The sequence below is a fragment of the Anopheles cruzii genome, chromosome 2 (genome assembly GCF_943734635.1).
Source record: "Anopheles cruzii chromosome 2, idAnoCruzAS_RS32_06, whole genome shotgun sequence".
Classification (NCBI taxonomy): Eukaryota; Metazoa; Arthropoda; class Insecta; order Diptera; family Culicidae; genus Anopheles; species Anopheles cruzii.
Window position 1 is genome coordinate 3,367,141 of NC_069144.1, and position 16,648 is coordinate 3,383,788.

General features: G+C 49.9%; 6 protein-coding genes across 7 annotated transcripts; 3 read left to right on the forward strand and 3 right to left on the reverse strand.

The window, feature by feature from the left end:
* Positions 1-2,657: 2,657 nt before the first annotated feature.
* On the forward strand, positions 2,658-3,473 carry LOC128268013 (BLOC-1-related complex subunit 7). The gene is made up of 2 exons (XM_053005000.1): positions 2,658-2,740; positions 2,817-3,473. The coding sequence occupies exon 2, from the start codon at positions 2,852-2,854 to the stop codon at positions 3,167-3,169; it is 318 nt and encodes a 105-aa protein (XP_052860960.1). The 5' UTR covers positions 2,658-2,740; positions 2,817-2,851; the 3' UTR covers positions 3,170-3,473.
* A 72-nt stretch (positions 3,474-3,545) lies between these two features.
* Positions 3,546-6,379, forward strand: LOC128267589 (N-acetyltransferase eco). Its single transcript, XM_053004467.1, has 3 exons — positions 3,546-3,717; positions 3,775-6,112; positions 6,178-6,379. The coding sequence occupies exons 1-3, from the start codon at positions 3,546-3,548 to the stop codon at positions 6,377-6,379; spliced, it is 2,712 nt and encodes a 903-aa protein (XP_052860427.1).
* Positions 6,380-6,480: 101 nt separating this feature from the next.
* LOC128269504 (dynein regulatory complex protein 11) lies at positions 6,481-9,421 on the reverse strand. The gene is made up of 2 exons (XM_053006985.1): positions 7,846-9,421; positions 6,481-7,778 (listed from the first exon to the last, which is right to left on the reverse strand). The coding sequence occupies exons 1-2, from the start codon at positions 9,419-9,421 to the stop codon at positions 6,481-6,483; spliced, it is 2,874 nt and encodes a 957-aa protein (XP_052862945.1).
* Positions 9,422-9,593: 172 nt separating this feature from the next.
* On the reverse strand, positions 9,594-10,898 carry LOC128267658 (tryptophan--tRNA ligase, mitochondrial). Its single transcript, XM_053004544.1, has 3 exons — positions 10,786-10,898; positions 10,559-10,720; positions 9,594-10,475 (listed from the first exon to the last, which is right to left on the reverse strand). Exons 1-3 carry the CDS (start codon positions 10,873-10,875, stop codon positions 9,594-9,596), a joined length of 1,134 nt encoding a protein of 377 aa, XP_052860504.1. The 5' UTR covers positions 10,876-10,898.
* Positions 10,899-11,727: 829 nt separating this feature from the next.
* On the forward strand, positions 11,728-13,590 carry LOC128269507 (arylsulfatase B). Its single transcript, XM_053006989.1, has 3 exons — positions 11,728-12,119; positions 12,176-12,871; positions 12,939-13,590. The coding sequence occupies exons 1-3, from the start codon at positions 11,728-11,730 to the stop codon at positions 13,588-13,590; spliced, it is 1,740 nt and encodes a 579-aa protein (XP_052862949.1).
* Positions 13,591-13,676: 86 nt separating this feature from the next.
* LOC128277906 (zinc transporter 9) lies at positions 13,677-16,562 on the reverse strand. Of its 2 annotated transcripts, XM_053016509.1 has the most exons (7): positions 16,267-16,562; positions 15,523-16,180; positions 15,336-15,462; positions 14,868-15,274; positions 14,474-14,802; positions 14,212-14,400; positions 13,677-14,141 (listed from the first exon to the last, which is right to left on the reverse strand). In XM_053016509.1, exons 1-7 carry the CDS (start codon positions 16,312-16,314, stop codon positions 14,097-14,099), a joined length of 1,803 nt encoding a protein of 600 aa, XP_052872469.1. In that variant the 5' UTR covers positions 16,315-16,562; the 3' UTR covers positions 13,677-14,096. The 2 variants fall into 2 exon arrangements, with proteins under 2 accessions (XP_052872469.1, XP_052872468.1); XM_053016508.1 differs by having other exon boundaries at positions 15,336-16,180.
* Positions 16,563-16,648: the final 86 nt, after the last annotated feature.

A 16,648-nucleotide genomic window follows, 5' to 3' on the forward strand; every position in this document is an offset into this window, starting at 1 on the left:
CCCACAGCATTGGTGGGTTACACATTGGTGAACGGGTTTTTTGCTTGAGGGCGTCGAAATGGGAACGCCACCGTGGACTGTGGGTGCTGCTTGGGTCCCCTCATTAGCATACTGGATTGCGCCGGCCCCCAGGCCAAAGCAAGGCGCCTCCATACCTCCCCACTAGGAGATCGAATCGATCAATCGGAAATAAGAATCGATCCAAGTGCGGCGCAATGGCAGCCACTTGAGTGATCCAGTTTTTGTTTTCGATTCGTTTCTGTTTCGCTCCATTTCGATTTCGTTCGCATAATGTAGGCCCCCTCCCGAGCGAGACCCGAGTGCCTTCGGGTCTGAAGCGATAGAATTATGAGGCGCCAGACGGCGTGCGTGCCATAAAAGGATTCTCGGACGGAAACGTGTGGGAGCTCCCGTACAGACCTGGGAAAGTAGAAAAGTTACGTCACGGCAACCGTGCGTGGGAATTGGGCGTCCAAAAGGTGCAGCATGGTGCGGCCGGGAAAGGATGTCGTGACAAATGATCCCCCGTATGCGGCACACGAAAGGAAAACATAAATCTCATAATTAGTGCAGAATCTGTTATTCTGGCGCGACCTAATAGAGATCAAACTTTGACTCTTCGGGGAGCCTCTTTTGTGTTCGCGGTCTGTTCTAATAATTGCGTCAATTGATCAATTGGAGTAATGCATGAAAACTAAAGCTTTCATAAGCATCTAAAACCTGTTATGGATTTTATGTAAAATACAACGCTTAGAGAACGCTTTCTGTGAACGAACAACGTACAATTAAGTTGTGTAACGTTCCTCAGTGAGAAAGGTTCACCAGACGCCGTGAAAGCATTTTTTTCATGTTCAACCATCCGTCGACCGCAGCAGGACTCGCGCAGCTAATTGATCGGGTGAATAATTCAATCACCTCTATCACCGGCGGAACCCCGCGATGATAACTAATTAATGATTCAACGCCCAATACTGCCAGCTCGATCGGCGATTTCGAGTTCTCCGTTCGAAGCGAGCCAGAGCAGCACGGCACACGGTCAGAGACTTGATTCTGCCGTCACGTATAATTAGAAAAGAAATTTCTTAATTACACCACGCATCCATAGTGCTTCTCGTAAGCCCGACCAACGACGGGTTTCGGGAAACAACGGAGAAAATTAATGGCGGTCGTGAGCCGATCATTACTACAACTCTTCGACGAAAGTGAGAGCCCAAACGGGCCTGCCTGGCGTTTATCTCGGCCGTAGAATTCTGTGTCAAAAAGGTAGATAATTTGTCTCGCAACAAGTCCATTTGCTTGCTATAGCCATCGAACTATCACCGCCGGCATGCTTTGGCCATTATCGGGAGAAAGTACTGCTTGCAGCCATTGGAAAAATTTTACTCTTTGAACCACTAACTTATGAAATGTAAATAATGAAACAGTAAAACGCCGTCTGATGTTTTGAAAAACAGGTTATAATTTTATGCCGAGTGAAATCAGTAAGCGAGGATTACGAAACAACGCGAGTAGTACGAAAGAACGGCTGACTGCGGCTGATATTTTCCAACACCATTTAAGATGTTTGAAATTCTTTACCAATATAATTTCATCGAGCTGAGCATGATCCAATGCGGGGTTTCACGGGTGCGTAACAAAGCGGAAACTCTAATTAATTTAATCACATGTGTAACACTGTGCCCGTACTGCCTGAGCATCTCCCTCGAACCGTCGTCGACTCCTTGCCATGGACAGCACTTTCTCGGGCCAACTGTTATGGCCATAAATTAACCTCCGACATGCTGCAAATTACATCACGCAGTTAGTGCCACCGTCCGTGGCGATCACGAGTAAATCTTTCGGCATCCGTTGGCCTCCGTAGTCCATCTTTCGAATTAAACCGAAGTCAAGCTGCGAGCCGCGCTGTAGTTTAAAATCAGGAGCAAACACACAGCAGATACTTAACCGCAACCAGCTGATTCGAATTCATCGTGCTGTTGTTCCAAATTATTGTTTCTTTCTTTCCTTTTCGGGGTGGCCCCAGCGCACAAGAGAAAGGGTCTCTTTCATCAATCATCGCGCCTTCGTCACACCTGGCATTACCGGCGCGACTGTTGGCGACAGATTGACGCCTGTACCGAGGCTAGGACCTACCGCGGTCTTAGGAGTGTGGCTGCTCTATTTATCATTCGCAAAAAGGCGTGAAAGGAGTTCAAATGTCAACATACTTACAAAACCGTAAAAATAGGCCAACCAGCAGAAGCAGCGGTTCACAGAACAATGGACAATCCAATGAAACTCTTTTTTTTATGGCACAGCGAATGAAAGGGAAAGGTGTCGAGATTGTATCGTCCAAACCTCGGTGAGCATTTGCATACCGTAACGAACGAAAGGACTCGTTCGATTCCATTTATTTTGCTGTTACACTGCATTCGGAAAGACCATGTTCCATGTGCAGTTTGAGATTAAATTACTGCAATAATTACTGCGAATGTTGCTGTACAAATGAAGTGTTAAACTCAGCTCATTTTCGTTTTCCAACATCACGTGGAGATAACCGCCAAACGGTTCGAATATGAACGAATTGGGTTTCGTATGGGCCGAAGGGTTATTTGCAACTGACAGCATGTTGACAGCATTTCTATTTCGTAGCTGTCAATTGTGAAAATAATTTACCAAAACAATCTAGTCCCAAACGAAAACAAATCGCAATCCTCTTGGCCATCTCGTGATTTTATCTTTTAATTCGATTCCAAGAAAGGTAAGGGTTTCCCACGTGTGTTTGTGTGTTCTTCTCAGTCACTGGTGTATTTTGATTCAATTGCCCCCTTCGATAGGTCAAAGGATTACTACAAACTATTACCGCCCAGCAATGGCATCCGCTTCCAGCAGTAGCGCTAAAAATCTGTTTAGTGATTCAAAACGACGACTAGCCGAAAGGGTTGTGGTCAACGTGAATAACGCCTCGTCCGTGGCTCGTCAGATCGTGCGTGGTTCAAAGTCGAACGAAATTCTCATGCAAGCGGCCAAAAACTTTGCCTACCACGAGAGCACCGTGGACAACAGCATCCAAAACCTAAAGAAGATGGAAATCATTTTCCAACACCTAAACTATCAACACGAAGCCATTTCGCAAGCAGCTGATAAGCTGGAGTACGTCGAGGAACAAGTGAAAGCAATGGAAAGGTGATAAAACTTCGAGCGAATTGGAAAAGAATTTCACAGCCCATCAATAACATGCTATGGCAGCGCCCTCTGTACGCAAATCGAAACAACACGCGCTGCTGCAGTGCTGCCAGTTGCTATGTCAAACCTGGCTTTTGGCAGACCGCCAAAACGGCATCAGATCGTAAACATTCCCGCGATAATGTCCCAACATTGTTTTTTTTATGTTGCTTGCTGATGTGATCATAGTGTGCTTCGTTTAGCTAAATCTCAGCAGAAATGTGCTATTCCATGGTAAAACTGAAAATAAATCGCAATCTAGCAATCTAGTGTTCGTGTTTCGTGAAATTTTTACTGTGCCGCTTAATTCGCGCCGGTGGAACCAATGTAGGACGGTGAACATGGAGACACCGAAATCCCTAAATGAGGGAGGTCAGCGAGAGCACGTAGCGAGCTCGAAACTCGGGAGTCTCAAGAAGGCTCTCTTCGGAAAAGATGATTCTGAAAATTCCGATTTGGGACCAATGACTCCGCTTCGATTCGGAAGCAAACGAAAAGGGTCCATCAAAAAGCGTAAGTAATTAGCGCACACGTGTTTGCAAGTTTTGAGCTTCACACCCACTTTTTCAGCCCATAATCCCTTGACCAACATCACCTCGTTCCGGAACCTGTTCGGAAACGAATCTCCGGACGACAGTGATCGTTCACTTTCGCCCGACTTTATGCTACGCTTCACAAACAACGGTCGCTATGAGCTAATTCCGGAGAGCGCCCTGGATGGGAGCGAGAATCAGCACGTTGGTGTTGACGAAGAAACACGATTCTCGTTCAACAATATTCCGGAAACACCGTCCAGCAATCGGCTAAGCACCGAAGAGAACGCACTACTCGACGAAAACAACTCCAACTCCCTGTCCAAGATGATGAATTCGGATTTGAATCTTGTCGACAAAAGGGCCAAGCCACTTCTTCGGACACCGGGTGTGACGAGCCGAGCGAGCGAAAGCAAACCTGTGGCCGCCAAATCGCAGGGTCTGTCGCTCCGTCGAACACATCACCACGTGCCAAAGCCGCAGCTGGTGACGGCTTTGTACGCTGCTACCACATCGAACTCGTTCTCGCCTTCTCCCGAGCCATCGAATGTGGACAGTGAGAAGGAAAATGAATCTCCTCCCAGACGTCCCACCAACAGAGCACGCACCTCTCTGCAGTTTAACGACATTCAGCCGATTCCGACCAAGTCATTCTACTCATCCGTGGTGGACAAACGACCAAAAACTCCCATTCCAGCCGTTCATCAGCCTTCCATCGTCTCGCCGGAAGCAGGTCAGCCGGTTGACCGTAAAGACAAAACACCACCAGCGGCAACGAAAACACCTCACAAAAGCACAATGCGAAAACGGTCAAAATCTGTCTCCTCTACCGCACCCCGTTTGGGGCAACGAGGCGTGTGCCATAAGATACGGAAACCATCCAAAAAGCCGTCAGTAAAATTTGAGAACAAAACGGAACCAGACTCTAAGAAACGCTCCAAGTCTGAGAAGAAGGGCGCCAAAAGTTGTCCAACGACACCGAAAGGTCGTGGCGAAGAGGAGAGCGAACATTCCGACGGTCCCGACGTACGGCGCCGATTGAAACGCGTGGCCGATATCTTGCGACACGGACAGGAAAATTTAAAACGCGCTCGTCCCCTATCGACCGCACGATCGATGACGGATCTGAGCGCACTATCGGCCGGTGAAGAAGCTCACAGTTCGTCCTCCTCCGAAGAGGAAGACGCTGCACTGGAGGAGAGCCATCAGAACCGTAAATTCTTTCGTTCCACCGACCGGAAACGATCATCGCGTAAAGTTTACAATCACCTGAACTCCATCAAGCTCACTGTCCGCGGGGGCAAGCGAAAGTTGTCCAGTTTCCCCGAGGCTCCCAAGCGGCCGCGGATAGAGTTTTCAATGAGCGAAGATTTCGACTTCGATCTCGAGCAGCTCGAGGTGGAAGATTTGATTAATCGGTTGGACAACAGCAACAGCAATTACCTGGAAGCGCACAAGTCCGGCTCGGATAACGGCCAACCGGGAGCGGAGGATGACATTAGCAACGATGAGCCGATACCAATCCAACCGAACGTTATTTACATTCCTGCGCATGAATTCCAATCGGATATGGAAGATGAAGACCTATTCTATGATCAAGCACCAGATACCATCATTGTCCACTCATCGGCGGCCGGATTAAGCGAGGATCTGATCAACGCGATGGTCGTTGACAATGCGTGCGATATAGGGGATGATGATGAAGGACACATAAACACAACCCAGTGGTACAAAAATGATCAACAAAACACAAATGGCAGTGCGGCCACAAACGAATACTACCCAATTTTCTACAAGGAGCGCCTCCGAGAACTGTGGAAATCCCGGCAAGCGGAGGAGCAGCAACCTCATGACTTGTACCATACGATTCGTGAGACGCCAAGTGGCAAACGGAAGCGCTACGGCATCGGTCACGATCAGTATCAGATCGACGCGGGCCAACGGGCTTATGGTGCCCGGAAGTGCGCCGAGTGTGGTCTTGTCTACTCTCGCAACGAGCCGGAAGAGGAGCTAATCCATGACAATTTTCATCGCTCACTCGCGAAGCTGACGTTCGGCGGGTGGACAAGTGAACACATCGTGACGCCGGTACCGGAGTGGGACGTGACCGGTCGAATCATCGTTGTCTCGCAGTCGGATAGCAAACAATGGTTGACGAAGGTACAGCACATCTTGGAGGTGGTCGATAGCGAGCTGGGCTACGCGACAAACGGCCAACTGCCGGACGGGGCGTTTGTGTACCTGGCCGTGGCTCGTTCCATCGTGCTTGGTGTTTGTGTCGTACAGTCGCTGCAGTTTGCTAACCGTATGGTAAGCATCGACGGACTTCACGGAGCCCCAATCGATTGCTACTCGTCTGAGCTGTACCCGGCCAAGTAAGATCGTGGAGTTGGCCACAGGTTCTTAAGACTAACCAATGGTTCTCTTTTACCAATCACAGGTGCGGCGTGTCGCGCATTTGGGTGTCACCGAAATATCGACGGCTCGGTGTTGGCGCGAGACTAATAGAGGCCATCAGGGGACACTACATCTTTGGTGCCCTGCTGAAGATCGAAGACATAGCGTTTGGGGCGCCAACCGAAAGCGGAAAACTGTTTGCCGAAGCGATCACCGGACGGAAGGATTTCCTTGTTTATATTTAACGCTTTTTTTTGTTGTCTTTATTGTTTTCGGTTTTTTTTGTTCGCCATATGATAAAATATATAACCGCAGGTTTGGTACTGGAGTTGTGAAGCTCCTAATTTTACTTTCTCTTTGATTTCGTTTGTCCGGCCACTTGCTCGCGTTGGTCGCGTATCATCTTCGTTCGCTTCTTGGCCAGCACGTCCACCTTCCGGTGCCATTTAGTGTAGCGATCGTACTCTTTGTCGCTGATTGGATACTGTGGTTGTGGAGTTTGTGTAAGAAAGTGCTCCAGAAACTCATCGACCTTCAACGGACGTCGGCCAAACTGCATCCTCCGTCTGATTCCAAACACATCTCGCACGCAGCGCAATATCTGCCCGGCAGCGTATCCCTTCGTAACGATCGCCAGTGCGGACAGGTCAAAATCCCGCGGGACACCGGTGTAGCGACGGAGTGCCCGCTGCCACAGCATCACGGTTGATCCGTAATCGGCTCGTGGTATAAGAACAAACTGTTTGAAACATTTCTTCAGTGCGGCCACTTTTGCCAGCCACGGTTGACTGGTGGTGGCCACGAGGAGAATTCTTTCTTCGGCTCTTAACTGTTTTACGATCCACTTAAGAAGATACTTTCCCAGTTTCGTCGGATCTTGTGAAGCTTCTTGGGCTGGAACCTGTTTATAAAAAACACGATGCACATCTTCGATCGCGAGCACCGATGGTTGCATTAAACGGGCGACCTTGAGGATCAGCTGCAGAAATCCCGGCATATCGTCCAGAGGGATCGGTGCACAAGTTGCGACACTAAGGTCAAACAACACGGACCCCGTTTCGTGGCAGATCGCTTCGAGGAGCAACGTTTTTCCGTACCCCGGTGGCCCAACGAAACAGATTGATTTCGGTTTGGGCACCTCCAACGGCCCCATGCCGTACAGAAACGATCGTACAACGTTCCGGATCTCGCCCAAACCCGGTGGTGGGTCCCGGTCTCCGAAGAGGTTGCGCCCCTCGAACGCGGCATAATTTAAATCCCCAACAAACTCGTCGATCGTGCGCTTTCGATACGCTTTGATGACACCCTTTGCTACCAACTCATCCACTAACGATTCTTCGGTGCGATCCGCCGTAAGATCGATTGCCGCTTCCTTGCGCTTCTTTCCGGGGGCCTTTTTCGTTCGTGGCGGACGGACAGCTTTCGGAGGCTTATACTTTCGCTTTTCATCCTTACAGAGTGCCCTCTGAAGCAACTCACGTTCGGACATGAGAAGCTCGCGTACCTCACCATGCAGTTCCTGGTGCACTTCGGCAAACTTCTCCAACGTAATCCACTCCATGATTGGTAAATCGCCGACATTGTTTAGTTCCTCAACGAACTGCCAATCTTCACGGTACCGCGGAATGGTTTCCTCGAGGGTCACTGTAATAATTAGATGAAATCGGGTCACATGTTTTGTCGGTCAATAGCTTCGATCCTCCCTTATTACGGTATGCATTGCTCACGAACTCCGGTTCAGTAAAATCGTACGTTTTGCCTTCTTTCTTCTCCCGAGCACGCTTCTGCCGGGCCAGCTCTTTAAGACGTTCCTTTTCCTCGCGCTGTTTGGCCTTTTCCCGTTCGAGCGCGGCCTTTTTGTCCTCCGCTTCCTTTTTTCTCTGCTCCGGCGACTTCTGTTTCTCCAATCGTTCCAATCGCTGCCGTTCCAAATGCTCCATGGGCGTCAGGGTTTCGCCGCGTACGATCAACACGGTCCCCCCTTGAAACGGTTCCGGAATAACATCGAACGAGTGCGCTTCATCGAACCACTGGCGAAACCAAGCCCGCACAAAGTCCGTTATGTCCTCTAGAATGGCGGCACCACGTGTGCGTAATATTCGTGCCTTTTCATCGGTGATCGCATCCAAAAATCGTTGATCAAACTCAATCTTCAGCTCGCTACGCAAGGATCGCACACGATCTACTTCGATCGTTGGCCGAACATTGGCCGGTTGCATATCATCAAAGAGTCCCAAAAATTGGGATCTTTCGTAGCGGAGACGTGTCTGGTACTTCACTGTCCGATAGCACCGCCAGCAGCGTTGAATTATTTGCGCCGCACGGTTTAGGCGTCTCTGTTCCATTTCGTTCACTACGCGCAGTGCTTCCGCTTCCGCAAGAGCTGCCGAACCATCCGTTCGGCGGCGTTGCTGTGTAGGTTGAACATTTACCACCTCCCGTTCGACTGTTGGAGCAGTATCCTCCTGGTAGCCGGGAGGCCGGTAGTAGGAATAGTTTCCCAAGTCCTTTTGCTTCATTCGAAAGTCCCAGTTGAAAGCGGTACGCTTGACCGGGAACAGCATCTGCTGCCCCGGACGGAAGAAAAAATCGTACCTCATGTCAACGAGTTCCTCTTCGATCGGTTTCGGGTAGTACCGGTCCGGGTGCATCCGAAAGTTGGTCCGGAGTACCCTCGCCTGACGAGCTTTCTCGTGTGCCAAAATTAACCGGAGTGCACCAACTAAACGCTCATTCTTTCGATCGCGCTTCATTACTGGCCGCTTCGCTACTTCCGGCACGGAGGCTGTCTCACTGTCGCTTTCTTCAGACATGCTCTCTTCGTCGCTGGTGCTGCAGTCTGCTCCTGAGGCAAAGTTTTGGAGTCTTTTCGCATCAAGTAAGGCCTGCAAGTGGGCAGGACGTACGGCAGGAAAATAGCATGGCCGAACGGCTTGCACATCGTCGGGAATCAGATGCAGCTCTTGTAGCGCAACGTCTACGTAGATAAAATCACTCAACTCAACCTCCTTCAGCATCGAGCCAAGCTCCAGCATCCGTTTATTGGCAGCTTGCAGCAACTGCTGGATGATTTCCCGTTTCTGAACCTGTAGCGTTTGATCGAAACATTGGCCAAGGCTGCGGCACAGCTGAACGTAACGACAGTACAAACGTGACACGAGACGATGTGCCTCTCGTGAATCCTTAGTTGGTTCCGTGGCTTGAACGTACTTCTCGTGAGCCAACACATGTTCGATCTGCTTGCTCGTGGCTATCCAAAATTTGGCTACAGCTTTCGTTTGAGCCATCCGCGGGCTTTCCCTGGGTCCAATGAATGGAAAGTAGTTCTACAAAAATATGCGCACAGAATATTTTCGAACAAAGTTTACTATGATTGAATTTGAGTCAAACTAAACTTTAATCAAAATAGACTCAGTGTTTAAATCGAATATCTACCGTTTAGTAAGATACTTGAACCTTTTATTTATTTTCATGGCGCACATTTTTTCGCAATCGCCCCGCAATATTGAAGCAATCCACCCCAATTTTTTCCTTTACTTCATCGATCGTTACTTCAGCGACAGCACGAGCTCGCTCACTTCCCTGCTCGATCACGCTTGCCAGATAACCAACATTCCGCGTGTACCGTTCCAGGCGCTCGCGTATCGGTCGCAAATGTTCGATGAGCGCTTCCGCTACCACCAGCTTGTACTGGCCAGTATTTTTCCCCACCGCTTCGCGACAAATCTCGTCCACCGTTTTACCACTGACCAACGAGTGGATGGTGACTAGGTTCGACACACCGGGCCGTTCCTGTGGCTCGAACGTTACTTCCGACCGAAAGTCGGTGACTGATTTCTTTATCTTCTCCAGCACGGCGTCAGGTGAATCGATCAGCATAATGCAGCTCTTTGGGTCCGGATCGGATTTAGACATTTTTTTCGCCGGATCACGGAGCGACTTTAACCGACTGCCGTCGTTTACTAGCGTTTCGCAGAAGGGAAACGTTCGACCGTACTTGTTGTTGAACGCACGGGAAAGCGATTGAGCCAGCTGCAGTTGCTGTATTTGATCTTCACCAACCGGTACGTGTGTGGCTTTGTAAAGCATAATGTCAGCTGCCTGTAGCACCGGGTAAAGATACAGCCCGAGCGGTATTTCCTTCATATTGGCCGATTTTTCCTTGTACTGTGGCAGATGCGTGAGACGAGCCATCGTTGTGAGACACCCTAATATCCACGACAGTTCCGCATGCTGTGGAACGGCCGACTGCAGAAACAGCGTGGACTTGGACGGATCTATACCGCAGGCCAACAAAGTGGCAGTCATTTGCAGCGTGTTGTGGCGTAGTGCTTCAGGTTCCTATGGAATAAAACACATTTTTTTTTGTTGACTAACGTCGATCGAAGCACGCGATCGAAAACGATTTGAATCGGGTCACTCACCGGTGGCAAGGTCATGGAATGTAAATCTACAATACAGTACGTAACATCCTCCCCGGCTTCCTGCAGCTCGACCCACCGTTTGACTGCCCCCAGATAGTTGCCAATGTGCAGTGCGCCTGTTGGTTGCACGCCGGAGAACACCTTGCGTGGCCATGGTGCCGGCTGCAAGGATTGTCACAAAGGAAACGTTAGTAAATCTTTGACTTCGTGTCACAAATGGCACGTACTTTAGAATCAGAAGAAAAAGTCTGCTTCAGGCACGATATTTCGTATCTCCGGTGGGTCACTAATGGTAAAATTCGCCTGAAAACGAACATCGTTCAGCCACACGCAAAGCAGATCGACGGAAAATATAAACAAAGCCAAATGTCAAAATCAGCAGGCGTGAGCTACACTGTAAATGTTTTTAAACAAAATCCACCCCACGGTGTAACAGTTTAATTGGTTTTTTAAATAGTTTTCATACAACGGCGAAGCGGATGATCACGTAAGGCAAACCACATCCGGTTGGTGATCGTTATTGAAAACGATCTAATTTGACCACTATCCAAGATTACCATCGCACATCGTAATGTGCTGAATCTTGTTTCTTTCTGTAGCCATTGCTCACCAGTTCATCAAATTTGACCACCACGTTGCGCAACCGACTGTTCGACGTACTTTCTACTGGATCATTATACTTCCCACTTGCAAATGTGCAAAAAAACATGCCCCGGAGCAAAGCATACATTTTGGGACCGGCTCACCCCCCATTCAGGGCGGGCAGCGCTATATTTACAAATAAATTATGAGTAACGACGACGCTGCTGCTGGACGTCGTCGTGAGGCGGTGCAGTGTTAAATTGTCCCAACGCAAAGTTTTGGGGTAGCTGACCATCCGCGAGTATCATCCACGTCTCCATGCGCGTCGGGTTAGTCAATTGCGTACCGCCGATCACGCACCAAGCGCCGCCGGGATTAATCCGGAGTTCTTCTTCGAATCACGGGTCGTTTTTCGTGTCACGGAGTTCAAAAACACAAACCGGTTCACACACGGTGTAGGTGTTAAGCCGAATCTGGTTTTGGGTATTTATGCCAAGGTTAAATCGAAATTCTTTGCAACCAAACGTTGGGTCGTTGAACTTATTGGGTCAAATTCGCTAGACGGCAGTTCGTGGTGTACGCAAACGATGGAGTACCCAGTGCGACGGCCACAAAAACGTGGAATCTGCTTTATTGTTACGCTTTTTGCCATCGTGCTGGTCGCTACGGAGGCGGATGATGCTCCCTGTGCTACACCGCCAAACATAATTTTTATTTTGGCCGACGATTTGGGATGGAACGATGTGGGGTTTCATGGCTCGGCGCAGATTCCTACGAACAATCTTGACGCGCTGGCCTATTCTGGTATCATCCTGAACCGATACTACGTACATCCCATTTGCACTCCGTCGCGATCCGCTTTGATGACCGGAAAACACCCCATTCACACCGGAATGCAACACACGGTTTTGTACGCGATGGAGCCGAGAGGACTTCCGCTTACGGAAAAGCTGCTGCCCGAGTATATGAAGGATTTGGGGTGAGGATGACGCAGCGCCGGCAACTTGCCTCCCACTAATGTTCAAGAAAGTATAGGTACTCCAACCACATGCTCGGGAAGTGGCATCTGGGACACTACCAGCTACGCTACACGCCGCTTCAGCGAGGTTTCGAAAGCCACACCGGCTTCTGGACCGGCCATCAGCACCTTAACGATCATACGGCGGTAGAGCACGGCCACTGGGGACTCGATATGCGGCGCGGATACAACGTGGCCTACGATCTGCACGGATCATACACCACGCAAGTACTCGGCAAGGAAGCGGTAGAAATCGTGCAAACGCACAACACGAGCCGACCCTTGTTCCTGTATGTTGCCCACGGTGCTGTCCATTCGGCCAACTCGTACGATTTTCTGCCTGCCCCCGATGAGACCGTGGCCGAGCTGTCGGGCATCGAGAATTATCGGCGCCGCAAATTTGCCGCCATGATGGTGGAGCTGGATCGGACAGTTGGGCAGCTGGTAACGGCGCTTCATTCCCGCAATATGTTGTCCAACACTATCATCGTATTTAGCACCGACAATGGAGGTCCTGCCGAGGGCTTCAACGATAATGCGGCCTCCAATTGGCCTCTTCGGGGCGTGAAGAACACACTCTGGGAGGGCGGAGTACGTGGGGCAGGTTTCATCTGGAGTCCTCTGCTTCAAAACTCCAGCCGTGTTTCCCTTCAGACGATACAGATTTCCGACTGGCTACCGACGCTCTACGAAGCCGCGGGTGGCAATGTCAGGTAGGTGATGGGGTGCCAGGTCCCGCAAGGATCTCGCAGCAGGAATAACAATCCACATTCCCGGCAGCTCGTTGCCAGCGAACCTGGATGGTGTCAGTGTGTGGAAGGAGCTAAACAACGGTAACCCGACTAACCGTATTGAGGTATTACACAATATCGACGACATTTGGCAATCGGCGGCCCTGGCCGTGGGCAATTGGAAGATTGTTAAGGGTACGCACTACAATCGCACCTGGGATGGCTGGTATGGGCCATCGGGTACGAGAGAAGAAAAGGCGTACGCACTGGACGCCATCATTAGGGGGCGCACGGGTCGCGTGTTGGCTGAGTTGAAAATGCTTCCGACGAAGAAGCAGATCATAAAGCTACGTCGCGAAGCCACCGTTTCCTGTGGGGAAGGGTTCCACATGGCCAACGAATGCAACCCACTGACAAGCGTTTGCCTGTACGACCTGGAGAAAGATCCCTGCGAATACCGCAATCTGGCGGACGATTATCCACATATTCTGCAGAGCTTACTCGCACGGCTGGCGGATTATAACAGTACCGCGATACCACCGACCAATATGAAGGATGATCCTCGCGGTGACCCAAGCCTTTGGAACTACACGTGGCACAACTTTGGCGATGAACCAGCTGCTGAAGGTGAGTCAGATTATTACGACGCGCCGGAACTGGAAGTATTGCTCGCTTCGGGCGACAATCGTTCTTTCGAGTAACGCTTGGTATGAGATAAGTTTTGACCCAATTTGCAGCGACAAGATATTGCTTTATTAGAAACGTATTTATCATAATGGAACAACGCAACTACGTTGCATAAATATAAATTGAACAATTATCTTCCAAGTAAACCATATGCATAAATCAATACCGAGGTAGTTAGTCTATTAAGCACAAACAAATCTATTCTAAACAACGTAAATACCAGACAACGCATAAGTTAAACAGTGCTTAAACGACATTCATTGAACAAACGGGCACTTAAATCGTTGGATTGTGATTTCCGTTTGTTGTTAGTTTGCATTTATTTGCTCTAAATGTTCTGCACAATATTGTCTAAAACGAACAACCGGCACAAACTGTCGGCACAAAACCTTTATTGTTGCCAGCGCAAGCAATACCACTTTATTTTGCTCTCTTTGTAGTCGAAGAGGAAAGCCGTAATCGCAGAAGGTAGAAACAAACAAAAAATAAAACGAAAGAAGTAGCAAATCACATTTCAGGCTTACAGTATCTCCAAATCACAGTGTCTTATTTCTGGGAATTTCTTCTGCAAATAAACGAAAACGACGAATTAGGACATCGGAAGAACAGTATAACTCGTACCCCGGGTCACTTACTCTCAGTTTCATTTCGATCCTATCGATTTCACCTCCCATAAGATCGACAATGTTTTCGCCGTGCTTCAGCAGGAACGCTTCGAGCTCGTCGATCGTTTGGAACGTCCGCACTTCCTCCAGCAGCGTGTTTAAATCCTGCTTATCCAGGTACACACGAGTTAACTCGCGGCCATCGAAATCCATTTCAGCCTGTGCGTGGTTAGGCAAAAAGTAGTGTTTAGAATACGGCCAAAGCGGTGGTCCACCACTTCCACATATCTACCTTGTATCTGACCAACGAATTGCCCATATCGATACCCTTCACGTCATGGATCGCCCGAATCATAATGTCGGCCTCCAGTTCGGCGTTAATTTTGTCGAGATTCTCCTGCCGAATCGAGCGGCCCACCAACGCCGCTACGTTTGTGTAGATGATGAACGAAGCCACACCTCCGAGCATGCAACCGACCAGCAGTGAGCCCACGGCGTCCGGAATGGGCGACCCAGTGCAGGTGGACAGTCCCATGCAGGTCGCGGCAAGCACCACACTCAATACTGCGGCAGCATCCTCCGTAAGTACCACGTTCACGCACGGATCTTGGCTGCGCACAACTGCAAGATTAGAAACGGTCAGTTCACATTCGTTTTACCGAAAGTCTATCATCACGTCAGCATACCGTAATCCCGGAAGCTCATTCCCAGGGCCTTTGCTCCACTGCGGCAACTGTTGATGGCCACCAGCAGTGTGGCACCCTCGGAAACTAACGATCCCCCGAGAATGAAGAACGCCCAGAAAAAGTCGTCGATCGGATGAGGATCCACCAGTCCCATGATTCCGTGATAGAACGACAGACCGGTGCCGACGCAAAAGATACCCACACCGGAGATCAACGACGAAACGTACTTCATGTTACTGTATCCGTACGGGTGATCGGAGTCGGCGATTTGCGTCGATTTGTGGATTCCGTAGGCCAGAATCAGCTGATTAATCGTATCGGCAAGTGAATGGATCGTCTCCGCGAACATACTGTGCGAGCCGGTGTATAGCCAAGCACCGAACTTGAACACACAGTTTGTGGCATTGCTAAAGGGAAAACAGAAATCAAATGAAGTGATCGTTCTGCATCAACGGTCTATCTGCTTACATCGCAATGGCGATGAGAACGACTTTTCCGGACTTTCCAAATAGTCCCGGCTCGGAATCGACAACGTTCGTACGGCTACCAATCTCTCGCCGGTAGTCCCTCAGCCGGCGTTTGACGGTAAATATGTCTGGAAAGAAAAGAAGTACACGTTCATTTCGTGTCGGCTTGATTCTGGTCCTGAACGTACTTTGCTGGTGCATTTTCTTCTCGATCTCCCGCTTCAAGCACTCCTTCAGCAGGTTCTCTCGTGTGCCCCACACATCGATCGCCTTCGCTTCGACATCCTTCCGCCAGTACACCGTAATGGCCGGTTCCTGTTCGTAGGGGGATCTGCGCTTTGTCTTCGGCAGGGTCTCAAGATCGGACGGCTTCAGGAGGAAGTCGGACATGGCTCGCACAGGAGTGATGAAGTTTCGCTCCAGCGACGAACGGGAAAAGTCCACCCGTATACGTTTCTTCGCCAGCTGGCGATTCTTTTCCGCCAACTGTTCCTTGAGATCCGCTTCGGCTACTTGTGCCGTCGCACTTTCGCCTCCTGGCACTGGGGCATCCGCGGCGGGTTTCTCGATTACGATCTCCTGCAGCTTCGAATCGGCCAGCGTTGTTTTTACCAACAATTTGCCATTTTTCGTCGCAATTTCAAGCGTCGTCTGTTGCTGTTCTTCCGGCGTTGGTACCGGCGCCACGTCGTCTTTCTTCGACTCAGCCACGCGTGACAGTGTGAAACATCTTTGGCCATCATAGCTAGCAGCCTCCTTACGTAAAGCGGTGGTACTGTCCTTCCACCAGCAGCGGTACTTTGGTACACTTCGGAGCGAAAATTTTCCCACCGAGGCTAGGTGCGACTTTCGGGAACAAAAGGCAAAACAGAGAGACCCAATTAACGATCGCAATGTGCAACCGACCAGCCAGCTATCGATCGTTCAGTCACCTGACTCCGGTGGCATAGCAACAGCCAGGCTGCTCGATGAATCGTCATGCTGTTGCACAGCTCCGGACAAACCGATCGGCAGGGACTGTAAACGGTGCGCGCGGTACGGGCCCCTCCGCTGGGGAGTGCCCTGCCGGAAGGTAAAGATTGCCGGGAGTGGCCCCCTTTCCAGGGATCGCTAGTATTCGTCGGCGGTTTCGTTAAAGATGACGTTGTCGTTGGTTTATTATTGCAGAAGGGTAACGTTCCGCGTGTTGCTCCTTCCCGGGGCACTACATAATAGAGGACATTTTCCCCTGTGTTTTGCTTACTCAATTTGACGCCAAAATTTGACCGAGACGGTTCGCGCAAGTTACTTTGTTGTTGGATCTTTGGCCTTTCA